Consider the following 27911-nt stretch of genomic DNA (forward strand, 5'->3'; position numbering starts at 1 on the left):
TTTGAAATGGTCGCTGTGGAAGAACTTGATTGGCCTGCAAAGAGCCCTGACCTCAATCCCATCGAACACCTTTGGAATAAATTGGAACACCGGCATGCGAGCCAGGCCTACATGGCACCACATCAGTTCCTGACCTCACTAATGCGCTTATGGCTGAATGGAAGTGAGTCGCCGCAGCAGTATACCAATATCTAGTGGAAAGCCTTCCCATAAAAGTGGAGGCTGTTATAGCAGCAAAGGGGGGACCAACTCCATTTTAATGCCCAAGATTTTGGAATGAAATATTCGACGAGCGGGTATCCCGTCATGTGGTGTGTATATATAGTGTCTTCAGAAAGTATTCACACCCCTTGACTTTTTCCACATTTTGTTGTGTTACAGCCTGAAATTGGAATGGATTCAATTGAGATATTGTGTCACTGGCCTACAGACAATGCTATCAACAAGGCAGGTCCTATAGGCCCTAGTTTTGTCGTACCTGGACTACTGTCTAGTTGTGTGGTCTGGTGCCACAAAGAAATAAATTCACAGGATAATGCCCCATGCCACAAGGCTAGGATTGTCCGGGAATTATTCCATGAACATGACAGTGAATTCACCTTACTGCAGTGGCCTGGTGCCCAGTCACCAGATTTCAGTCCAATTGAGCATCTGTGGGACGAGATGGAACGAGCTATTTGGAGTAGACATCCACTACCAGCCAACTTGACACAACTGTGAAAAGCATTGAAGTCAACATTGTCCAGCATCCCTGTGGAACGGTTTCGACACCTTGTAGAGTCCATGCCCCAACAAATTGAGGCTGCTCTGAGGGCAAAAGGGGGTGCAACTCAATATTAGGAAAGTGAAAAATATTTGTTCCATTTCTATGTGCAATGTTCAATGTATGCATAGTTCTGAAGATTATGTTGAAATTAGATAGATGTAAAAACTGTTAGTCAGGTAAAGTCAATGTATATAAGTTTAACCCTAATTTCAATGTTTACAATGCTAGTTGAAATGAGATAAAAATAGTACCGTACTGGACAATGATTTTTTTCAAATACAATGTATTTTCCACATTGATTCCAAGTCACAATACATAGAAAAATTATGTGAACCAACATTGATTCCACCAGTGTGTGCCCAGTGTCCACATTGTTTCACAAGCAGTTCTCCATAACTATCAGGAATCCAGGTAAGACCCAAGTGCAGACGGTGTTATGTAACAATGTTTATTGTAACAGCGGCAGGCAAACGGCAGGTCGAGGCAGGCAGGGATCGATAATCCAGAGTGGGAGCAAAGGTACAGGACGGCAGGCAAGCTCAGGGTCAGGGACAGACAGAGTGGTCAGGCGGGCGGGTACAGAGTCAGGACGAGCAAACGTCAAAAACCAGGAGGATGAGAAAAAGAGAGACTGGGGAAAGACAGGAGCTGACAGGAACAAATGCTGGTAAAGCTTGACAAACAAGATTAACTGGCAACAGACAAACAGAAAATACAGGTATAAGTACACATGGGATAATGGCGAAGATAGGTGATACCTGGAGGGGGCTGGAGACAAGCACAAGAACAGGTGAAACAGATCAGGGCGTGACAGTACCCCCCTCTAGGGACACCACCTGGGCGGATACCTGGTTGACTGGGGTGCTGGCGGTGAAAGTCAACGATGAGGTCCAAGATTAGCGGAAACCCAGCACCTCTCCACCGTGCCGTAACCCTCCCAGTCATCAAGGTACTGAAAACCTTTGCCCAGTGTTCGAACCCTCAGGAGGCATCTCACCGTGTATGCTGGCTAGCAATCGATGACACTGGGGGAGGGATGGGCCTAGAAACAGAAGACAAGGGGCAATCAGACATAGTTTTGAATCTAGACATAGAAAAGACAAAATCTAGACAAAATCTACGGAGGGTACGGGGCAAAAGAGGACGAACAGCAGAGGGGCTAACGATCTTGGAGCGGGGGGAAATGTCTCGGCTTCCGGCACTATAGCGGCCTGCCAGCGCCTCAGGCTTGACCTTCTTGGATACCGGTCGTTGCTGCGGAAGCGAAGTGGCCCGGACCTTACTGAACCCCTCCCGGAGGTCCTGGTACTCTGCGGCGCGGTCCGGGGCAATTTCCAAGCCCCCAGAAAGACGGGGCAGGCAGAGCTGACTTCAGGCAATGAGTGAGGCAGAAGAGGCTCCAGCCCACAATGGCACCAGTAGTTCAGTCAATGGAGGGATTGTGTCACTGGAGCCAAGATAATTCCAATACCACGGGAACCTGAGGCGAGTCAACCAGCAGGAATTGGATCGTCTCGCTGTGGTTCCTCGACACTTGTAGGTTGACGGGGGTTGTCTGGTGGGTGACCTGGCCTATACAGCACCCGTCCAACGCTCTAACACCCATGGGAATGGAGAGGGGTTAAGTGGGGATGCCCAGCTAGGACGCCAGGGTAACCTCCATGAGACTCACATCGGCCCTCGAGTCGATGAGTACCTGCAGAGACTTGAACTGGTCACCCCACAGCAGTAATGGAGTAATGGGAGAATAACAATTATCTTTAAGACCCACCAGTGTACTCACTCCAACAAATGAGCTAGGTCTCTTGAAGGGACATGTAGACACAAAATGACCGGCAGTACCACAATACAGACAACTCTTCATCCCAAGTCTGCATATGCGTTCTGTCGGAGACAGACTTCCGGAGTTCATCAGCTGCAAGGTGGGATCCCTGAGTGAGCTATTGGGACTGCAATCGGACCTCTTCTCCCTACTAAGTTCCCGTAACCGAGTGAGTCGAGATCCGTCGGTAGTTCTCAGGCTGCCAGCTCATCCTTTAACACCTCAATAATCTGCACAGGAACGTGTCGAAAAGCGTACAGGTACCCAGACTGAGGCAGATGGTGGATTGTTGCTCCCACACCGACATGGCCCAGGCGAGTGCCCTCCCGGACATAAGCGTAATAATGTACACTAACTTTGAGTGGTCCGAGGGGAACAAAGAAGGCTGCAGCTCGAAAACGAGAGAGCACTGGGAGAGAAAGGCCCGGCATGTTCTGGAATCTCCGTCCTAGCACTCAAGGGGGAGGTAAGCGGGGTGCCCTGGGACCCGGGGTCACGGCGCTGCTACCAGCCGGGTTACAGAAGGGTTGGGAGTTTACCATCGTGGTAGGCTGCCTAGTAGGCAACCAACGGATTTGCTCCCGCAATGCGTCCAAGGTTTGGTTGTGATGTTCGGCCACGGCCTGGAACCCTTCCATCAGACTGCAAAGCATCTCCTCGTGTCTACTAATGGTGGCTCCTTGGGAGGAGATGGCGTTGCGGAGCTGGTCCAAGTCTGCTGGGTCAGTAATGACCAGTTCGTACTATCAGGAATCAAGGTAAGACCCAAGTGCAGACGGTGTGAAGTAACAATGTTTATTGTTACAACAGGGGCAGGCGAACGACAGGTCAAGGCAGGCAGGGGTCAACAATCTAGAGTGGGAGCCAAAGTACAGGGACAGGGGGAGTTCAGTGATCCAGAGGTGGTAGCAAAGTTACAGTATGGCAGGCAGGCTCTGGGTTAGGTGAAACAGATCACGAATAGAGGTTAGCCTATATACCTGAACATTAAACAGAGACAATTAATTGAATTTCTAAGTAGACCAGACCCCACTGTTATTGTATTGGTGTCTATGGGAGACCCCCCCCCCCCCATTTAGTAGACTAGAACTGACACATTTCTTTCAATGAACTACAGTATCTTCATTTAATCACCATATTTGGTTTAAACTCCCAAAACAGGCTAAACCACTAACAACTAAGAACAGCAATGGTGCGTGGGTAAAATCACTGAGGATGCCAAGCTGGGAAAAAAGCCATATTACAACCTATGTTGTGATAATTGCATTGTTTGCTCCATAACCCATTAGTTCATACACCATTGTGATATACAATAAGGCAGAAACAACAAAAAGACAAGTCACACAGTGGAGGAATGAATTCAACCACACGTTTGTTTCATCACAAAACCGGAGAGCCACATCGGGTCAGTGAAGTGCCCAAAGCAAATATTTCATGGAACAAGTTAAAACAAGTTACATGACCTATGATCAAGCAAGTTAATGTTTCCAACAGTTTACTAAACAACTACTGATTTAGAACCACAGAGAGTTACCGCAAGTCAGCACAAAGACAACAGGAGCACTGCCTCCGCTATTCCAGCACCATTTCTACTTAAACTTTTAAACATCATCAAATCAACTAGGCTATATTCTTAGTCTAATACAGTGAAAATGATTTAGCCGAATCAACATAGCTAAATATCATGTGGCTGTCCATGGCACTGATTTATCTGTGTGTCTCTGTGTGTCTGTGCGCAAGTAGAAAGAACTTGTTGACTCACCCTACTTGTAGACTAGATGCCATTCCCCTCTCTTTCATGTTGGCAAAAGGGTCTATGCCTCTGTCATACAATAGTACACACTTTCAGTTTTTGTTGTCCTAGACTAATCTACCTGGCAAAATTATTCGTAGCCTAACTTCCTCGCAGAGGCAACAATGAACCAGCTAAATTAGCTAGCTAGTTAACACGAGCCTACAAAAATTTTAGGCAACATATTGAACTTCAAATATGTAAGGCCAGTGGCACAATATATGAATGTATGGTTAGATCAGATCAGATCAGATCAGAGCAGATTAATTCAGCCACTTGCGAATTGAAGGAACATTTTGAAAACACAGAGACGAAAGAGAAATGGTTGTATAATTGTTTTTCTTTCATTCACATTTTTGGGGAAGCCTGACTTCTCCTTGGCATCTGTGACACACCACTGCCTAAGAAACAGGTTCATGCAAACAATGTGCATAACAAAAGCAAATAGACAAACATTTAGACAACATCAATAATGATTAATGCATTCCCTGACTACAGCAGCATACCACCCTGCATCCCACTGATGACTTGCCTTGACGCTAAGCAGGGCCTAGGCTACATGAGGTGTGAGACTATAATTTGAAAAAGTTACTAAAATAGACACGCATTGCTTTTTTAAACATGAATGAGAGGTGCTATGGAAAACACAGATGAGAGAATGGAATTAAAATTATTATATTCAGTCCATTTAATGGAGGTTAAAGCACGTGTAAATATGAATTTTGGAGATGAGAGGCACTTTTTCAGAATTGTGCAGAATGGCAGATGTTTACCTTGTCAGCTCAGGGATTCAATCTTGCAACCTTTCAGTTAAAAGTCCATAAATGGGAGACATAAGAGATGTGAAAAACCATGGTTGTGTTTTGTTCTACCTCAGGTAGGGGGATCTCAAAAACTAAAGCCCTTATTCAGGAATGGCCACTAGCCTATTATATTTGCTACACTGAAGAAGGCATGGGATTAGTGACTTCGATTTGGGGATGGTGCAGCAGATCGGTGGGCTACACCTTTGGTGATATAGTTTCTTATGCAACAGTATATTGTGTCCAATTCCCTCAGTATTAAACTTTTTTAATGGGCGCCCATCACAGATAGATACTGCCTTGGACTATCAAAAATGTTGATTTTGCGTGGCAGATTTCCCAATGACACACTGCTTCTACATTGTGCTTGACTAGGATTTGTGTGAACGTACTCACGTCAAGTTAAACCAAATCATTAAAATGATATTAAAATGATAAGTGGCATAGAGATGGAATTGAATGCAATTTGGGCTATCTTCCCACAAGTGAATGTGGGCGTGTACAGCTAAAGAACCAAGTCACGCTATATGGGTTTAAACTTTGAAGAGCTAGTTCTTCTGGGGACATTTCTCCTCTTACCTACTCCTGTATCAAAGTAGCTCTGCTCCTGTAGTAATATTGCAATTACCATTTCACAGTCTCTTCAGAGAAACCATCCAAATGGTTTGATGCCGTACAAGGTGCAGACTCCGATATGACAGCTTTGTGGGAAAGAAAGGAGTGCGAAACGTGCTGATGGAAGAATAGGAAAGGAGGACTCCAATAGGTGAAAGTGTGATGATTCATCCAATATCTTCCTCCTCTCTGATCTGTCATTCGACAGAAGGGATAAGAGGTGTCAAGAGGAATGTGGAATTTCTATAAATGACACAACATATTGGTCTTATGTTGCCTTAGCGTCATCTTAACATGTTGGTCTGACGTTGCCTTAATGTCATCTTTGGATCGGGAACGGTCGGGAAGAGGTTAAGAACTAATCAACAGAAGCAACATAATTGTATGGAGGAAATATCTGATTTAAGTACTGACAGTAAGAACCGAAAGAGATATAGTACATGTAATCAAGACATGAGAATACACGTCATACAAAAAAGGTTGCAACATAACAATGCCAGGCACATTAGTACAGTAGGCTAGTTTTCCTATTGAGTATGTTGAAAAGAGGCGTGTGGGAGCTAACTTTCATGCCTTTCGACCTTGGGAGTCCATGGCAACCCTTTTTAAAATCAAGATAGAGAGGTGGGTGGGTAGGTAGGTAGGGAGGGAGGAGGGAGAGAGAGAGAGAGAGAGAGAGAGAGAGCATGTGAGAGAAAAAATGTGTCTCATCATTCCACACAGGATTCCAGCAAAAGGAGTTTTGACAGAAAAAGAAAGCAGTGAAAAGCTCAAACCAACACAAATCCCTTCTCTCATCTCTAGCCCCTCTCATTCTGTGTGGTGTTTCTCATCGCTCCTCCTCTGCTTTATCTTGCAGGAATTCACTCAGCAACCCGGAGAATTGAGCCGAGTGGCCTGAAGGCTCTGACACGAATCAACCAACCCCCCCACCCCCAAGGGAAGGGGAGAGATTAAAAACTCCTGATCGACGTGGAGGGAGAGAGTAAGAGAAGGAGGGAGAGAGAGAGAGGGGGAAAAAAGAGCTTATCATACACCTTTGCTCTTCTTAATGCCCCCTGTGAGGGATCGCCATAGGCAGGGTGGTGAGTAACAGCGGGCAGAGGAGTAGCTGCCCACCACACTAGTCAGAACATGGAGTGAGGAGAGATAGAAGGAAAGAAAAAGATAAGAAAAGAAGAGGATATATCCTTTGAAGAACCAAACTTAGAGCAAAGCAACGAGACACATCACCTGTTCTGTGCCCACCTCTTCGAAAAGTATTATTAAGGTTAACCCCCATGACATAAAGTAGTGTTCTCTGTGTTCCTGATTCTGCTGGGTTCTAGAGTGTGTCATTATTCGTGTCTGGGCTGTGGTCATGGTGTCTCAGCTCCAGGGGTGTGCTTTGCATCGGACAGACAGGATCTGTCACAGAGGCAGCCTGATCAGGCTCTTACTTCTACTCTACTGCTCTCTCATGACCGCCCAGGCTGCCAAACCCAAAGGCCCGGGTGGCACACACCTCAACTCCATCCGCATCGACGGAGACATCTCCCTGGGAGGCCTGTTCCCTGTGCACGCCAGGGGCAACGAAGGCAAGGCCTGTGGGGAGCTGAAGAAGGAGAAGGGGATCCATCGTCTGGAGGCCATGCTGTTCGCCCTGGACCGTATCAACAACGACCATTCCCTGCTGCCCAACATCACGCTGGGAGCACGCATTCTAGACACGTGTTCCCGGGACACCCACGCCCTGGAGCAGTCACTTACTTTTGTCCAGGCCCTCATCGAGAAGGACGGGACGGACGTCAAGTGTCTTGGCGGGGGAGCACCCATCATCACCAAGCCTGAGAGGGTAGTGGGAGTCATTGGAGCCTCGTCCAGCTCTGTGTCCATCATGGTGGCCAACATACTGCGGCTCTTCAAGGTAAGGACCACCCCTTGGGGGTCTTCACTACATGGTTGTGTGGTTGTGGTGGAGTGTTTACAGTGTGAGTGTCTCTTGGTGGGTCAAACTCAACCAATTTTTATAGATGCAGGCCTGCGAAGCCATTACACAACACAACAATAAACAATGCATTTAATGTACTTTAACGGTGACAAACGATGCCTACAAACTGTTAGGGCTTACATACAGCTGTCCCGACCGCAGAGCTTTCCTTTAAGCACCATGGAGTGAATCCTTATCACCGCTACACCTGGCTATCAGCTGAGCCACGTCTGGCAGCAAAACATTTTACTCACTCTCATTTACTGCCATTTTAAAAACCATAGCTGATGTCTGACTTCTTTAAATAAAATGTGTTTCTACTGGTTCCTTGTGGGTTGTTGTAACTCGATAACAACCACATTCTCCTTCAATAATAATACATGCCGACATGAGTTTTGACTTTAGAACCACACACAAACATTATTACATTGATGTTCAGTAAATTCATAATGTTTGTTTTCATGTATTTAACACTTAGCTCTAAGTATAAGCAAGTGCAAGAAAATGAGCAGCGATGAAGTAGGCCTATTCGTTCAGCACTTTCAAAATGGACAGCAACAGAAATTCTGATAGATGTTAGTAAAGATAAAATCAGCAAGATGTTGAGGCCTTAACTTTACTCTTCATAAAGTCACCACACACACACACACACAGAGATAGAGAGAGAGAGAGAGAGAGAGAGAGAGAGAGAGAGAGAGAGAAAGAGACCACACGCACACAGAGAGAGACCACACGCACACACAGAGAGAGAGAGAGAGAGAGACAGAGAGAGAGAGAGAGAGAGAGAGAGAGAGAGAGAGAGAGAGAGAGAGACCACACGCACAGAGAGAGAGCGAGAGAGAGAGAGAGAGAAACATTTTATAGACAATGTACCGGTGCAGAGACAGTGCATTGAGCAAACTAAACCACCATCGAAATGGAATTACATTTGGCCCATTACTGAACTTCTGTTTGAAAATAAAGGTTTGAATTGGATTGTCATTGGCAAACATGGTTACAGACCCAACAAAATAGCATCCCCTTCCTTGTGGAGAAAAGCACACGAGCTAATTATAATACACAAAGTAAACAATACAATTAAATGCATAATTGGATTGCCTAAAGTGTGACCCACCAGCTGGATATGGTCCTATGTAGGAACATTTGAAATTGTGTTTTTTTAAGATGGGATAAAAGTAGAAAACAGTATATCATACACTGCAGTTGAGGAACAATGGGAAAGTAATTCTGTTTTGAAAGTTGATAAACTTGTAACCCCAATTTTGAGAAAATAGCTATTGAATATGTTGGTAAACCTACTGGAGAGCTCTTCTTTGTCTACCAAATTCAACATCGTTCACACCCTCTTAAGCCTTAGCCCCACCCATCTCTTTAAGGATTCACATGTGAGGCCATGTGCTAAACAGAGTGAGTAGTGTAGTAAACAACCAACGATTTCAAGACTAAAAGTGGTCAAAGTAGTCTACTACATTAAGGGAAAAATCCAGGTAAAAATACCCTTTATCTCATCCTTGGCCTATATCCTAATCTGACTTTGGTGTAGGTCATGTTGTTCTTCACATTACTGTCTCTGACAAAGATGTAAACAGTACAGTGAAATGGTTACTGGCACAGTAACAATATCAAAAACAGAAAGTGTCCAGATAAAAATATTTCATAAATATTTAATCATTTTTAGATGACTCTTACCCAGACATACTTGTCTAAATTGATGGGTCTTGTTAAATAAATGCTATAGCCCCCCAGCACAACTAGCTAAGTGGATGGGTCACTATTGTCTAGACATGTACACATGTTCATGAAAAACAATAGGTGGCCATAAACACCCATGACTAACTTGACTAACTTGATGGGTCATGTAATCATCTGGAAAACTGGAGTCCTTTGTTTAGACATGTAGCTACAGTAGCTAGCAAAACAATGAACTGGCATAATCGCAACTCACACTACTACCCATACAAAAATTGTCATAGCTGTAGTATGAATCTGCAGGTAGCTTAAGCAGAAAGTATCACCTGCTAAATTCAGGGCGTCAATGTTGTTGAGAAAAGTAGCAAAACGTTTGTAGTTCTTGATGGCAAATGTTATTTCTTTCAAAAACGCAGCTAAAGAAAGGACAATCTACACATACCGAGCAGCTCACATTATAGACAGAAGATTCCTACACGGCAGACCAATCCAAATTCATGTCCAGCCCATCCATTATCTCAGCCAATCATGGCTAGTGGGAAGGTTCCTCTTTTTTTCGTGGCTAAACCAACTAGGCTTGTAATTTAACAATTGTATTCGTATTTACAGATGTAATACAAGTTTGTTATTATGGCACATGAAAGTTCACATATTCCTGAAGGCATGTCTGGCAAAAAAAAAAAAATGTATAAAAAAAAATGTAAATATGTTCTAATGCCTCTCCTGTGAAGTAGTGACGTGCGACATACACCTAGCTTCCTGAAACGGGTCACAAATTATGAATAAGATACTAATGTGATAGTCCTACACTGGATATATGAAACATTAAGAACACATGCTCTTTCCATGATATGACTGAATCGAGGTGAAGTCTATGATCCCTTATTGATGTCACTTGTTAAATCCACTTCGATCAGTGTAAATGAGACAGGTTAAAGAAGGATTTTAAGCCTTGAGACAAATGAGACATGGATTGTGTATGTGCGCCATTCAGAGGGTGAATGGGAAAGAAAAAATATTTAAGTGCCTTTGAACGGTGTATGGATGTAGATGCCAGGCGCACCGGTTTGTGTCAAGAACTGCAACGCTGTTGGGTTTTTCACGCTCAACAGTTTCCCGTGTGTATCAAGAATGGTCCACCACCCAAAGGACATCCAACCAAATTGATACAACTGTGGGAAGCATTGGCGTCAACATGGGCCATTCCCTGTGGAATGCTTTCGACACTTTGTAGAGTCCATGCTCCGACGAATTGAGGCTGTTCTGAGGGCAGAAGGGGATGCAACTCAAGATTAGGAAGGTGTTCCTAATGGTGTTCCTAATGCTTGTATACTCAGTGAAGCAATGTGAAAACTAACTACGGCTTAAGGCAACGATGAACAGACACAAGACACAAGACATGAGCGAGCTGAGACAGACGTAGCCTATATGCCTCATTCAGCACTATTTAAATGGACAGCGCCAGAAATTAGAACATGTGCTGTTCTTATAGTATTCTCCTTATCCACCAAGTCAGAACTGTGTAGTAAATAACGTGGAGACATAAGCAGACAATGAAAGCTCTTACAATATTAGATGATGACATTTCTCTAAAACAGGCTGCACCACCAAGTCAGAACAGTAGACTAACTTCTGAGGGGGAGAGGGTCCAAATTTGTAGGCTACTTAGCTTCTTACATAACATACATATAGTGTTACTTTCTTAGCTACAGTATTAACTCAGTATTATCTCCCTGGCATATTACACCACTTATGCACCATACAAGACATATTTTTGGACTCACCATTGTTGTACTGTGCTCACTTGAACAGAATGGTGGCGTGGGGGTCCTTGTGGGCAAACTTCTCAATTATTTTGTCGTCAAAGTCTGTCATTCTCTGGATGACGTCATGCTGGATTGACAGCATGGCCAATGCATTCAACCTTTTCTGGCCCATGGTTCTGCATTTGAATTGGATCGCGATGATGATGTACCCTTAATAAGGTGTTGGTCGTCAGAATGGCTTTGTAGCCCGTAATCTCTTTCACGCATTGGATTCAAAAATACACATGAAAATGCCTATGCAGGAGTAGGCCGACTCGTCATGGCCCTGCAGTGCTGTCTCACAATTGCCACACTATTTAATGCATGCTATAATTCTGGAATTCATTCTCACATACCTATTCTCCTTTATTTGTTGGTTGTGAAGGCCATGGCTCGTCTATGTGTGGTGTGTAGCTAAGCCACAATGTTTGATTTCCCCAGTTATCCCAGTTTGCCTGCATTGTCTACCTGTGATGCAAAATTCTCATGTTTTGTGACCCTTTCAGACAGATGTTTTAAATCCTTAAACCCAGACTTGGAAAACACACCTTCTCCATTGAGTAGCAGGGAGGGGTCGCAAAATACTGAAATGTAGTTTGCCACTGCTCCATTCCAAACTACTCATTGTTGAATTAGAAATGTCTGACTAGTTTATGTCCTATGGCTGATGAGTGCGGAGATGTTTTATCTCTTATTTCTCTTCATATGACACAGATTTAAAAGGATTTGCTAGTAGATTGTGTCAGGATTTGGCCAGGGTTGTTCCGGTTTTTGGTCACTAGATGCCCCCATTGTGCCTTTTGACCTTTTGTTTTCCCTTGATCCCCATTATTATTTGCACCTGTGCCTCGTTTCCCCTGATTGTATTTAAACCCTTTGTTTTCCCTCAGTTCTTTGCTCTGTGTTTGTATGTTAGCACCCAGCCCTAGTACTCTGTGAACTCTTGTTGATCCCGGTGGACTCTTGTGGAATTCTGTTTTTTTTTGTTCTTGTTTGTTTGTTTTTGAGTATCTTTTGAGGCTTTTTGTGCTATACCTTCCACCTTGTGGATTTACCTTTTTGTCTTGGAGGATTACCTTTGTTCTTGTGGAATTGCTTTTGAGGTTGTGGAGTTACATGTTTTCCTGAAGAACTTCACTTTTTACTTCATTAAATACACCGTCTCAAGTACTGCTGTATCTGCCTCATCTTCTGGGTTCTGCCGACTATTCGTGGCTCAGTTGGTTAAGTGACGGTTTCTCACTCCGGAGACCCGGGTTCGTAACCGGGTCCTGACAGATTGTTGATGTGATTCATGATGATGACTGTTTATCTAGCTAGCTAGTGTCATGACGTGGCCCTTTCTGGGTAAAGATCGTGACTTCCCTCACGCTCTCACTATCTCCTACACCCAGGTTCTGTTATCTCAGGTTGTAAATTCCTGATGGAGACTCTCTCTCTCTCTAGAGAGAGTTTCACAGTAGAACAAAGGAACTTCTACTACATCACAGAATTAGAGAATTGAACAATATCCATGTATTGGAGAATGTGTAAACGGTCAGTGGAGAAGCCGGCTACGACCGGATCCGTTTTGTTTCATGTTTGTGACCTCATGAAAGACAATACAGCCACATTACCATAATGTTTATACAGGTGCCTTATAAGGTTTGTATCTAATTATTGTATAAAATGAATGAGTAAAGATGAAACTGTTTGTGAAATGATGTGATGTTAAACCTTTAATGTGAGAGAATTCTATTCCCTTTACAGTTTAACTAAATCATTGGCCCCGTGAGCACAGACATGATCAGGCATCATAGAACCGCCTTTTCTTTTGTTACGAATAAAACCCCATCCTGAGGAAATCCTCTTCAGACCATGCATACCTCGTTGTAAGCTGAGGTGGCACAGGATAGAGTAAAACTGAGCAAACCCACAGTGTGAGCTGTGATTGCGAGTAGTTTAGACTAAGCAAACCCACAGTGTGAGTTATGATTGTGAATAGTTATTGAATTCCTAACCATACCACGTGGAGCATTGGCTACACTGCTGGAAATCTTTAAACTCTGAGACTATCGATCCCGACAGAATAAGAGCAAATCTTGGATACTAATTACTAGTCTGCAGCTAGAAATGACGGAAACCTGGGTTTAGAATACCGACATCCGCCGAAACATCTATTCTATGAGAACGTTTCTGAATGGTCCTCTGACGTAACGAAATACTTTGATCTTCAGGAAAACAGAAAGAGAGAGAGAGACTCGGATGAACTCTCCAGCAGACAGAACGGATTCCAACAGAAAAGATCACGACACCTGGGCGTAAATATTTATTGGTTGCAATTATTCCCGAATGAGTGAGCGTTCATGTGCAAAGGATTAGCATTTCAATTCACATAATTATCAATTGTGTGTAGTGATCCGTTTAGTCCACACCCAACTTCCCTTTGTCCACCAAGCAGTCATATCGGCTTAGCCCACTAGGGAATCTTCCCTATCATTTGTTAGTAACATATATACTGTTTGTTTGTTTATGCATTTCTGTGATTATTTAGTTAGTTCCTAAATAAATGATTAAGCCTACTGTTGTATTGATGAGTCATAGTAAAGGCTATGTTTGTGTAGACAATCAACAATTTATGACGTTTGGAATGAGACTGACGTGAGGTAAAGAATAATTAATTAACAGAAGACTAATTGATCAGATATTAAAATATCTGAAGAGTTATATTCGGAAAATTATAACTTTGTAATCTGAAGATTTTCCATGGTGCCCCGACTTCCTAGTTCATTTAATTTACATAATTAGTTTAATCACATAATAATAATTAGATAATTTATCTGATAAAATAACAGTCTTCACTTTTAATGATGCCAAAGATACAACACTGGTTTTCTAGCTAAGATGTTGAAAGTATGTTGTTGACATCAGTCCAATCAAAGCTGTACCCAAGGGGCTTGAACTAACTAGCTCTCCCGTAGATTCTGCGGTGAAGTAGTGTACCCATGAGTGACAGAACCCTGAGCCAATCATGGCCCCTCCACCACAGAAAGCACTGAGCTAGGCTGGAACACCTGCATTTTGGAGCTGCTTACTCAAGAATGAGTTTGGATGCTGCTTTATTAACTCAATGATTTTCTTAATTGTTTGCTAAATTGATATGTGACATGAATTAATGCCAGAATTACATGCAAAACATGCCTTTTTTTAATAGGTGGAGCTCAAAACAGATGGGTTTTCGCACCACCTGCCCTGAAAGACGGGTCGCCACTGATTGACGTGCTTGCAGTGTTGTAGGGAATGTCTGATATACTGTATATACACTGTGGTGTTTGCAGTGTCGGATGTGTTAGGGCTAGTGAGTAGCCAGCTAATCTTTATATTTCAAGTCTAGCCAATTTGGATCTATTTGCTTGCTAACAAGATAGAACAGTTGAACTGTTATGAATACACCCTTGAATACACACTGTTTGAAGAACAGTGAGTGGTGGGACACAATGCAAATAGTCCGTGTAGCCATTTGATTATCTATTCAGGAGTCTTATGGCTTGAGGGCAAAAGCTGCTGAGAAGCCTTTTGGTCCTAGACTTGGCGCTCCGGTACCACTTGCCATGCGATAGCAGAGAGAACAGTCTATGACTGGGGTGGAAAGGGTCTTTGACAATTTCAGAATGAGAACGATTCCTTATATACATACATTTTAATGCTCATTGCACATTTATAAAACATAGACTAGATAGCCACACACTGTTATGTGCTAGCTAAAATGCTGCTAGCGGTACGTAGTGTTGTCACAACACCAAGTTTAGTATCACGATCTGCGATACCAAGGGAAAAAAACAAGACGTGTTAGCCAAAGTCACAGAATGGCACTTGATCCAGACATATCTTTTGAGTTTAATATCATTACATTTGAGATGTATTAATGTATGCAATAGTAAACCAGTTATAAAGTCACAATTTTATTTTCCATATTTTTTTAAACAATCTAACTACATAACATAATAACAACCACTTGAATGGTACATCTAGATTTAGCCTATTTAAAATACAGGTGAATGCATAGTCTATAGAATTGTGTGCATGCACTGAGTTATTGAGCTTGTTTTGGCTGATTTCACGGGGCTACCATTGAAAAACAATCTGTTTCCCTTCCATTTGGGACATATTTTATTGTACTGATCTACAACATTTGCATAGAAGAAGCAATCTCTTCTTATTTAAAAGTGCACGCTGTCTCTAAGACCCATGATGTCATTCACACACACACTCAGTTCGAGGCTCGAGCAAAGATAATCTTGACTGGGGGAGATGTGAGGTGGGGGAGATAAAGTGAAATAATAATGTTTTTGGTGAAATCAGCAATATTTTGCATTATAGTTAGCATATTATCACAAACAAGGTAGTGGGTACTAGGGTAGTGAATTGATGTTAGCTTCAGCTGTAAGGTAGCAAGGAAATGTAGCCTACAGAGCTGGAAGCTACCGTTATCTTCTTGCATTGTAAAGTGTTCTAGCCTGTAATGGACATTGTTTTGAGAACTCTAATGAACAGTTTCAACAGTGATGCAGCCCAGCCTCCCAGTGAATGCAGTGGTTCCTCAGGACAGGCTGAAACCAGTATGAGAAGGGAGCTAAACATATCAAAATATGTTTTATATTTGCCACCCTTTGCCTTGATGACAGCTTTGCACACTCTGTCCTGAGGAACCACTGCAGGAGTTGGGAGTTGGGAGTTTGGGCGGCATCTTGTTAGCTCCCTTCTCATACTGGTTCTAGCCTGTCCTGAGGAACCACTGCACTCACTGGGAGGCTGGGCTGCATCTTGTTAACATTTTTGTGGTTACTGCATGATATTATATGTGTTATTTCATCGTTTTGATGTCTTCACTAGGGATAGGCATCCTGTTAACGAGACAGTTGTAAATCATGCAGAGCATTGTGTCACGATCACAGATTTTAGAGAAACAACAAATGTTGGTCCATATAAGTGTCTTATATTGGCTGAAAGCTTAAATTCTCGTTAATATAACTGCACTGTCCAATTTAGAGTAGCTATTACTGCGATAAAATGCCATGCTATTGTTTGAGGAGAGCTCTTAACATCAAAACACTTGTTTTCAAAGCGATAGGTTTGATAAATTCACCTCTGAAGGTGAAATGTTGTTGGGGGTGCGTACTGGCGGCAGAGAAGTCAGGTGCAGGAGAGCAAAAACTGATTTACAATGGCGCAGTTTAATAAACAAAACCACTGTAAACAGAACAAATAAATCAATGGGTAAAACAAAACCCATCATCACCAGCATAACGTGCACAAGCACTACAATAAACAATTCCAGACAAGGACATGGGGGGAAACAGAGGGTTAAATACACAACATGTAATGATGGAATTGAAACCAGGTGTGTGGGAAGACAAGTCAAAACAAATTGAAAATGAAAGGTGGATCGGCGATGGCTAGAAGACCGGTGACGTCGACAGCCGAACGCCGCCCGAACAAGGAGAGGGACCGACTTCGGAGGAAGTCGTGACAAATGTGTGCTTACCTTCTGAAATCTCGCTCTGATTTGTCATCCAAAGGATCCCAGAGATAACATGAAGTGTCGTTTTGTTAGATAAAATATTGTTTCATATCCTTAAAAGGTCCATATAGCATGCACAATCAATTTGTTATTTCCACTCGTTCAATTTGCAAATCTAACCGTAAACGTTGTTTCAACCAGGCAAATCACATTCGTATTTATTCCTCAGAGATCCTAGAACGTAACCAGACTTCACTTTATCATTAGGGGTGTAGTATATCTGATTGGACACCAAATTTGGTCAGAGAGCAACGCCTTCAAGGCACGCCGATGACGCGGGCAGTCTTCACTTGATCAACTGTAACTTTGTCAAATAAGCACCAATCGGTGGCAAACAAAGCTAGCTAGATAGCCAATGAGCTGGGCTTTATGAGAAACCCCGTATCTGTCGCAAAATCTAGCTGCTAACCTTGTGCGACAGCAAGCCTTTTCATTTTGAACAAAACTATAAGAATATGGAGAGTTATGAAGTTGTGAAAACTGTATGTTTTGCAAATGTTAAACTTATAATATGGCTGCTAATACTGGAAAAGCTAAATCAAAGTCCAAGTATACAGATTTGACAATATTCTTGCAGAAAAATGTAATGTGAATGTAAATGTCTCCTTCACAATTTGCCCAAATATACCTGGGTGACTTCACACTAAATGTCATGTAGTAATGTCATGTAGTTTGCTCCTACTTCAAGTTATCCGTCTGAAACTTTCACATATACTGCTTTCACATATACTTGTGGACACCATCGGAATTACAACCAGAGTGATGGATAGATGTAGGACCTTTCTGTTTCATTACAAAGATGGTGGTAGAAAACCACCCAAAAAACTGTCAATTTATTTTATTTGTATTTTCATCTACCAGATATATTGTGTTATATTCTCCTACATTCATTTCACATCTCCACAAACTTCAAAATGTTTCATTTCAAATGGTACCAAGAATATGCATATTCTTGCTTCAGGGCCTGAGCTACAGGCAGTTAGATTTGGATGTCATTTTAGGCGAAAATTGCAAAGAAGGGGCTACCCCTAAGAAGTGTAAATATCTGACTCCACACCATGGGAGTTCCCATAATCTTACAATAATCCCATTGGCCATCTCAATCTAACCATCGTTTGTCTCGGTTGCTAAGCAATTGCAGCTAGTGCCTCTCACCCATAGAGTTGTATAGAGGGTACATAGTCAAAACTACAAGATGGGTTCTCTAGTACATCTCTATGCTCTCACTATCCTGAATAATAGGATGCAACAGCAGTTCATGTCATTGTCTCCTAATAGAACAATAACAGTTTGTCTTTCGACCCAAATTCATTACTTTGATCCCCCCCCCCCCATGATAGAAAAAAGTCATTTTCATCCAGATGCTATACTTAGTCATAGAGCATACCGAATCCCATGGTTTCACTGATTTATAAGCCCAGACCTCTTAATTGCTTTCTCTGATCTGTTAATGCTACTTATGCTGTTGTTCAGGTTTGATTGCTGGAGTTGGCTCCAACCTGTCAAACTACTGCCATTTCATTGAGTCATTCATTCCTTCTGATAAGAAATGCTTTGCCTTTACTCTCCTGGAAGTCATGCATTCAGACTGCGTTTTAAGACTAATTGGATATTTTGCATATATATTACTAAACATCTCACTATTTGTGATAATTGGATTATATATTTTAGCCTGATAAAATTCATAAAAAAATATTCTGGTAAAGACAAGACAGGCACTTCCAGCGATTTATTATCTTTATCACAGATCCTTCCCTATGCTGGAGTTACATGCATCATCATGAATACTGGTGGCTCAGTTATGAATGGGTGTTTACACAAGCAAAGCTCTGCCTGTGTAACGCCATTCATCTGGCAGAGGGCTGTGATCAAAGAGCTCCAGTGGACGGGGAAGGGAGGGTGAGGGACATGGCTTTGACAGCCCTTATGTTCTGCCATAAATGCCTTGAATGCTCCAAGCTGACTCCAACATCACAGGGCTATGCAGTACCTACCAGGAGGAGTGTATCCTCTATCCTCCTCAGCCTGGCTGTAAGCATAGCCCTGAGTGAGCCCAGCATGGTGGCGGGCTCTTACAATAATACGCATCTCCGACAGCACTCTCTGATCCCTTTCGCTCAGGAAGCCTGTTGGAAGTCCTGCGTCATTAGCACAGCATACTCTTATCATTACTGCATATAGCAGGTTTCCCTACCTATTTAATGTGGCTCTCTCTGATCTCTTCTTCATCTACCCCTTTACTCCCCTCCTATTTCTACATGACCCCCATCAAACTCCCCTCATAATAACAGTCATGTGATGCAGGTAGACATTTCGATCCGGATGTGTAGAGAACCTGAAGTTGGCCACATGTTGAGTCCACACTGTTCTAATTTCAAGGGATCAAATCAAATCAAATGTATTTATAAAGCCCTTCTTACATCCGCTGATATATCAAAGTGCTGTACATAAACCCAGCCTAAAACCCCAAACAGCAAGCAATGCAGGTGTAGAAGCACGGTGGCTAGAAAGGCCAAAACCTAGGAAGAAACCTAGAGAGGAACCAGGCTATGAGGGGTGGCCAGTCGTCTTCTGGCTGTGCCGGGTGGAGATTATAACAGAACATGGCCAAGATGTTCAAATGTTCATAAATGACCAGAATGGTCAAATAATAGTAATCACAGTGAACAGGTCAGGGTTCCATAGCCACAGGCAGAACAGTTGAAACTGGAGCAGCACGGCCAGGTGGAGTGGGGACAACAAGGAGTCATCATGCCAGGTAGTCCTGAGGCATGGTCCTAGGGCTCAGATCCTCCGAGAGAGAGAAAGAGAGAATTAGAGAGAGCATACTTAAATTCACACATGACACTGGATAAGACTGGAGAAATAGGAGAAATAATCCAGGCATGGAAGAGCACCAGTAAGCCAGTGACCCAGCCCCTGTAATAGGGTTAGAGGCAGAGAATCCCAGTGGACAGAGGGAAACCAACCATGAAGAAACAACAAGGGCGGTTCGTTGCTCCAGAGCCTTTCCGTTCACCTTCACACTCCTGGGCTAGACTACACTCAGTCATAGGACCTACTGAAGAGATGAGTTTTCAATAAAGACTTAAAGGTTGAGACCGAGTCTGCGTCTCTCACATGGGTAAGCAGACCGTTCCATAAAAATTGAGCTCTATAGGAGAAAGCCCTGCCTCCAGCTGTTTGCTTAGAAATTCTAGGGACAATTAGGAGGCCTGCGTCTTGTGACCGTAGCGTACGTGTAGGTATGTACGGCAGGACCAAATCGGAAGGATAGGTAGGAGCAAGCCCCTGTAATGCTTTGTAGGTTAGCAGTAAAATCTTGAAATCAGCCGTTGCCTTAACAGGAAGCCAGTGTAGGGAGGCTAGCACTAGAGTAATATGATCAAATTGTTTGGTTCTAGTCAGGATTCTAGTAGCCATATTTAGCACTAACTGAAGTTTATGTAGTGCTTTATCTGTGTAGCCGGAAAGTAGAGAATTGCAGTAGTCTAACCTAGAAGTAACAAAAGCATGGATGAATTTTTCTGCATCAGTTTTGGACAGAAAATGTATATTTTTTGCAATAATACGTAAATGGAAAAAGCTGTCCTTGAAACAGCCTTGATATGTTCGTCAAAAGAGAGATCAGGGTTCAGAGTAACGCCGAGGTCCTTCACAGTTTTGTTTGAGACGACTGTACAACCATCAATATTAATTGTCAGATTCAACAGAAGATCTCTTTGTTTCTTGGGACCTAGAACAAGTATCTCTGTTTTGTCCGGGTTTAAAATTAGAACGTTTGCAGCCATCCACTTCCTTATGTCTGAAACACAGGCTTCTAGCGAGGGCAATTTTGGAGCTTCACCATGTTTCATTGAAATATACAGCTGTGTGTCGTCCGCAAAGCAGTGAAAGTTAACATTATGTTTTCGAATGACATCCCCAAAGGTAAGATATATAGTGAAAACAATAGTGGTCCTAAAACGGAACCTTTAGGAACACCGAAATTTACATTTGATTTGTCAAAGGACAAACCATTCACAGAGACAAACTGATATCTTTCCGACAGATAAGATCTAAACCAGGCCAGAACTTGTCCGTGTAGACCAATTTGGGTTTCTAATCTCTCCAAAAGAATGTGGTGATCGATGGTATCAAAAGCAGGACTAAGGTCTAGGAGCACGAGGACAGATGCAGAGCCTCGGTCTGATGCCATTAAAAGGTCATTTACCACCTTCACAAGTGCAGTCTCAGTGCTATGATGGGGATTAAAACCAGACTGAAGCATTTCGTATACATTGTTTGTCTTCACGAAGGCAGTGAGTTGCTGCGCAACAGCTTTTTCATTTTTTTTTTAGATGAATGGGAGACTCGATATAGGCTGATAGTTTTTAATATTTTCTGGTTCAAGGTTTGGCTTTTTCAAGAGAGGCTTTATTACTGCCACTTTTAGTGGGTATGGTGCACATCCGGTGGATAGAGAGCCATTTATTATGTTCAACATAGGAGGGCCCAGCACAGGAAGCAGCTCTTTCAATAGTTTAGTTGGAATAGGGTCCAGGATGCAGCTTGAAGGTTTAGAGGCCATGATTATTTTCATCATTATGTCAAGAGATATAGTACTAAAAGTGTCTCCCTTGATCCTAGGTCCTGGCAGAGTTGTGCAGACTCAGGACAACTGAGCTTTGGAGGAATACGCAGATTTAAAGAGCAGTCCGTAATTTGCTTTCTAATGATCATGATCTTTTCCTCAAAGAAGTTCATGAATTTATTACTGCTGAAGTGAAAGCAATTCTCTCTTGGGGAATGTTGCTTTTTAGTTAGCTTTGCGACAGTATAAAAAATAAATGTTGGATTGTTCTTATTTTCCTCAATTAAGTTGGAAAAATAGGATGATCGAGCAGCAGTGAGGGCTCTTCTATACTGCACGGTACTGTCTTTCCAAGCTAGTCGGAAGACTTCCAGTTTGGTGTGGCGCCATTTCTGTACCATTTTTCTGGAAGTTTGCTTCAGAGCTCGGGTATTTACTGTATACCAGGGAGCTAGTTTCTTATGACAAATGTTTTTCGTTTTTAGGGGTTCAACTGCATCTAGGGTATTGCGCAAGGTTAAATTGAGGTCCTCGGTTAGGTGGTTAACTGATTTGTGTCCTCTGACGTCCTTGTGTAGGCAGAGAGAGTCTGGAAGGCCATCAAGGAATTTTTGGGTTGTCAGAATTTATAGCACAACTTTTGATGCTCCTTGGTTGGGGTCTGAGCAGATTATTTGTTGCGATTGCAAACGTAATAAAATGGTGGTCCGATAGTCCAGGATTATGAGGAAAAACATTAAGATTCATAACATTTATTCCATGGTCCAGAGTATGACTGTGGCAGTGAGTAGGTCCAGAGACATTTTGGACAAAACCCACTGTAATATATATAATATATATGCCATTTAGCAGACGCTTTTATCCAAAGCGACTTACAGTCATGTGTGCATACATTCTACGTATGGGTGGTCCCGGGAATCGAACCCACTACGCTGGCGTTACAAGCGCCATGCTCTACCAACTGAGCTACAGAAGGACCACTGAGTCGATTCATTTCTTAAATGATGGACTGTCATTTCTTCTTGCTTATTTGAACTGTTCTTACCATAATATGGACTTTTACCAAATTTACCACTCCTACCTGTGTGACGGCCCTGAATTTTTCTGAACCGTCTCAGTGCAGCTCCTTCCAATAGGGCGCTTTCCCTTTAATTCCCAATTAAATAGCCAGTATCAGCTGCACGAAAGTGGGGTTGTGATGGAGACGTGCATGAGGATGTGTTCAACCCTCAGTTCCGAAGCTTCTCTATTCCGTTTGTTTTGTTACCGTTAAACGTGTGTTTTGTAGCCTAAGAGTTTACCCAGGATCGGATCCACTCTTCGCGTCCCTGGACTACACCTCTCCGTTCTTCGTGGCCTTTCTCCGCGGGAGATCTATTGGCGGATTGGATTGTCTGACTGACCGACTGACTACCACCTTTTTGTATACGGTATTTCATTTGTTTGGATGTGATGTATACTGTGATTTGTGTAGTTAGTGGTAGTTGAGGACTTAATTAAGAGTTGATCCGCTTTAAGGTTCTGTGGTAAAGTAATTGTTATATTGATTGTATGTTTAATACTGGGTTTACGCTACACGGAATGAACGGACAAACATCGCGTGACAAAAGTCACTTGAGTTCACTGAACTCCTTTACCGGGCAGGACTCTTTTTAGGCCCGAGGTACAGGACATTTCTGGAGGAACCAGAACTCATTGTGATATTATTATATGTGTGTAATCATTGTTGTTGCTAATACAACCCACGCAACAGAATATAGTTGTTTTTGAAGTTCTTTTCAATGTTTTAAGGGTTTATGAAAAGTTTATTTCCATCCTGACTTTTACATACGTCCTTTGTATTGGTGTAGACTTGACGGACCAGATGGGACTCATTCCCACCCAAACTAAAAGGAGAAACCAATGTTTTCTCTGGTAGGCACAACCTACCTGGCACCCCTATAAATAATAACCTCAAGTCAAAACCGTTACATAAAAATGGCACCCCAGATGGGACAGCTCAACATTGAGAACTAACCAAAGCAAATATTTTGTGTGGAATTAAAACAATGGATTCACCCCAAGATAATGTGCTCATCCATGTCATACCTGTCAATGGGAATACACAGGGCCATTCTGACCATCACGCTGACGATACAAATCATAATGTGAATGGAGATAATGGAGTTGATTTGGGCCAGAGCCCTGGGAATCTGAATGCTCGGCCTGAGCCACAGGCCACAGGCGGTCTAACCAGTTACTCACTTATTGACATGGATCTGTGTGGAAGTACTGAGCTAGTCCTCCCTCTGACACCCAACCTTCCTCCATTGTCTGGTTTATCTCCAGAGGTTGTAGTCTTACAACTTCAAGGTGACATCCTTGATATTCGTCGGACTCAACAACATCTCCAAACTCTTATCCACCATAAATTCAAATGTCTGAGGGAAGAGCAACAACAGAGTGCCATGGAATTCAAAAACTCACTGAGCACTCTAACCCACACGCTGACAGAGCTCAGTGAGAGTGGAAGACGGGAAATGACTGGTGCCATAGACAGGCAGTTTGACTACCAACGAAACCAACTTGCCACTCTCCAATGGCGCCTGCAACATCACCACACTGAGGTCCTCAAGGACGTTAATTCTGTTTTTTCTCCCATGGTTAACACTGTAGACCACTTGCAGACAGAGCTCTCTAATTGTGTTAAAATATTGGATGACGTGTCTGTGGACATGGCCTCCATTAGGCACAACTCCTTACACAGAGTTTCCCTGGTGTCCACTTCAGTTCAGACCACTGAGGGCCAAGCTGGCACCTCTGAACAGCCAAGACCAGGCCATGCTGCAGCCACCCCTTGCAGGATGCAATCCACCATGCATCCTGGTGTTCATTTTCATTGTCCGATAACGCACTCCCCCTCTACTTCCTCAATCCCTCCTAGCTCGTTTGTTCGTGGTGATTTGAGTAGACTTCATCTGGGGGTGATGCCCATTAAATTGCAATTTCCCACCTTTGGGAAAAAAGATGACAGTCCTGATCCGCTAATGTATCTAGAAAGATGTCGTGACTTTCTTGCCCTCAATCCCCTGGCTGACGAAGAACTCCTTGCCACATTGAGGAATGTGTTGCATGGAACAGCTCGAGACTGGTGGGATGTGGCACGTCTCACCACTACCTCCTGGGCTGACTTTGAGGCCAAGTTTTCCTCTGCATTTCTATCTGAGGACTACACAGATGAATTGGCAGACAGAGTCAGAAATCGAGTACAAGGAGAGAAAGAGAGTATCCGTGACTTTGCATACGGTTACCACTCCCTGTGCAGAAGGTGGAAACCTGGCATTGAGGAGGAAGAGGTCATTAAATTGATCTTGAAGAACATCAACCCACTACTAGCCAGTCAACTCCGAGAACGAGTCACCACTGTCGATGGACTGGTTCGCTTGGGACAGCAGTTTGAGAAGGACAGAGAATGCCAACAGCAATATGACCAGAGAAAGAAACAGACACCCAAACAGTTACCCAAGACAGACCATCAACAACAGCCAGAGTCTCCAGCCAAGACCCCTCTCATGTTTTGTTGGAGATGTAGCCAAAAGGGACATTCTTCAGCTACATGTCCAAGACCGTATCAAGTAAACCCTTCCAGAAACCACAAATCACAACAGGCCAACACACCTAACTCTCTTCGCAGCAATGACCATCCTTCTCTGGGTGCTTTAACCAGAGCTGAAACCCCAAGAGTCACTGCCTACGCCCCCATCGACATCCCCTTCCTTTCAGTTAATACCGCACCAACTGGTGTTACCCCTGTCCATAGGCCCATGGACAGGAAGAGCCATCTTGGATACCGGGTCATCCTACACACTGCTCAATGAGAAACTGTGGAAGGAGGTTAACGGTCCACAATACAACTTGAAGCCGTGGACAGAAGGTCCACTCTATCTGGCTGATGGTGAGGCTAGACGACCACTTGGATGGAGTGAGGTAGAGTTCCGCCTGTGTAACCACTCCTATATGATTCCTTCTGTTATTCTACAAACCAGGAACCTTGCTTTTCCTGTCGTGTTGGGAATTGATTTCATGTACTTCAGTGGTGTCCAGATTGATATCGCACACAATTGCTACTGGTTTCCATACAATCCGAGCGAGAAGCATTTCTTCCAATCAGAAGCTATGAAGTTACATGATTGGGGTTCAAATGTGGCAGTCTTCTCTGCCATTGCTCCGGTACCACTAACCCTCGATAATCCTTCTGACGATCTCCTTTTACAGGCTGTGAGAAGAGCTCAGCTGGAACAGCCAGAGGAGTTAAGGCTGTTGGAACAGCTGCAGAATAATGCTGATGTATGTACTTCAAAGCTGGGACGCACCAGGCTCCTGAAGCACAAAATATTCCTTACACAGGAAATGCCGATCAAGCAAAAGCCATATCGTTTGTCCCCAGCGAAGCTAATCATCCAAAAGGGACTCATAAATGATATGTTAACCCAAGATATAATAGAACGTTCCTCCTCTCCCTGGGCTGCTCCTGTTGTCCTCATCCCAAAAAAGACTGGTGGTCTTAGATTTTGTGTGGACTATAGGAAGACCAACAATGTTTCCCAGACTGATGCCTATCCTCTTCCCACCATCCATGAGATCCTGGAGTCATTGTCTGGCGCTGTTGTGTTCACTACCCTTGACCTCAATAGTGGTTATTGGCAGGTTGAGATGGACCAGGAAAGCAAGGACAAGACTGCGTTTGTCTGTGCCGAGGGCTTGTTTTCCTTTAAGGTGATGCCCTTTGGATTAAAGAATGCCCCTGCCACTTTCCAAAGACTCATGGAGATTGCGTTAGGTGAGCTCAAAGGGAAGATCTGTTTCGTCTACCTGGACGATATAATTATCTACTCTCAGAACAGAGAAAGACACTTTCAAGATCTTCAAGCAGTGTTGGACAAGCTAAGAGAAGCTGGTCTGACCTTAAATATGAAGAAGAGCAACTTCTGCCAAACCTCCCTGAAGTTCCTTGGCCATATTGTGTCTTTCGACGGCATTCATGTGGATCCTGAAAAGACAAAGGCTGTACAAGACTTCCCTGTGCCAACCACACTCAAGGCCCTTCAACGGTTCCTTGGTATGGCTGGATGGTACCATCGGTTTGTGTCTAACTTCTCCCAGGTGGCAGAACCCTCAACGCGATGAAGCGAAAAGGAGCGAAATTCCAATGGACGGCAGAGTGCCAGACTTCCTTTGAAACCCTGAAACGACATCTCGTCACACCTCCCATTTTAGGTCATCCCAACTTTGATTGCCCTTTTGTTGTTTACACTGATGCAAGTGATGTTGGACTTGGTGCTGTCCTAGTCCAACAGACTGGACTTGGCACTGAAGAAGTGCTAGCGTTCGCCAGTCGGACATTGAATGGAGCAGAACGGAACTACTCCACAACAGAGCAAGAGTGCCTTGCAGTGGTCTGGGCTTTGGAAAAGTGGAGGTACTACTTGGAGGGAAGACACTTCACTGTGGTCACTGACCATTCCTCCCTTGTGTGGGTGTTCAAGACCAACAAACCAAGCACCAGACTCATAAGATGGGCTCTACGGTTGCAAGAGTTCACATTTGCAGTGGAATACAGGAAAGGAAAATACAACACTGTTCCAGATGCCTTGTCCAGAGCTCCTACTTGTGATAACGGTGGCCCTGATCTTACATGTGCTACTGTCCTGTCAAGCAGTCGAGACTCGCCCAAAACAGACTTTCCCATCTCTGATGAGGCAATATGGAAAGCTCAACAGGATGATCCAGAAGTACAGGCTTTGTACCAGACTATCCTGGAAGATGGAGAAAAGATGGTCAATCCTACCACAAAGCTGACCATCATTGAAGATAAAGTCTACCGAGTCGTACAACTACCTCACAGAACACTCTACCAAATGTACATACCGGACACTCTACGCCTACAACTGCTTCAACATTTCCATGAAGACCCATTAGCTGGTCATTTGGGCAGGTTCAAAACCTACAAGCGGTTGCAAGCGTTACTCTACTGGCCACATCTGAGCATGGATGTGAAGTCACACATCCGAAATTGTCAGGTTTGTCAAATGTACAAACCAGAAGGTAGAAAGCCTGCTGGCAAGTTGCAGCAAACGGTGGTTACCCGACCTTGGGAAATGTTAGGAGTGGATTTGATGGGTCCATTTCCTAGAAGCTCCAATCAGAATGTGTACATACTTGTTTTTGTTGATTACTATTCAAAGTGGGTGGAACTCTTTTCCCTGCGTCAGGCCACAGCAAGGACCGTCTCTAACATCCTTACGAAAGAGATCCTGACTCGCTGGGGAGTGCCTGATTACATCCTGTCTGATCGAGGTTCCCAATTTGTCTCTGATCTCTTTGAGGAGACCTGCCAAAGATGGAACCTGAGGCAGAAGTTGACCACGGCCTATCACCCACAGACCAATCTCACTGAGAGAGTAAATCGAACCTTGAAGACAATGATTGCTTCCTATGTAGGGACCCAGCACAAACACTGGGACAAGCACCTTCACGA

The 27911-nt window shown here is 43.5% G+C and overlaps 1 protein-coding gene across 3 annotated transcripts in view; it reads left to right on the top strand.

Annotated features, from left to right (window-relative positions):
- The window catches only part of LOC118374600 (metabotropic glutamate receptor 4-like), a 318221-nt gene that overhangs the window by 72509 nt on the left and 217801 nt on the right, over positions 1-27911 (top strand). For all 3 annotated transcript variants that reach the window (XR_008144147.1, XM_052526507.1, XM_052526508.1), the window contains exon 2: positions 6658-7704. Coding sequence is in view for 2 of the 3 variants with exons in the window: in XM_052526507.1 (XP_052382467.1) it covers positions 7159-7704 (546 nt within the window). In the remaining variant the exon portion in view is untranslated. The remainder of the gene's footprint in view (positions 1-6657; positions 7705-27911) is intronic.

The sequence above is a fragment of the Oncorhynchus keta genome, chromosome 10, assembly GCF_023373465.1.
Source record: "Oncorhynchus keta strain PuntledgeMale-10-30-2019 chromosome 10, Oket_V2, whole genome shotgun sequence".
Taxonomy (NCBI): domain Eukaryota; kingdom Metazoa; phylum Chordata; class Actinopteri; order Salmoniformes; family Salmonidae; genus Oncorhynchus; species Oncorhynchus keta.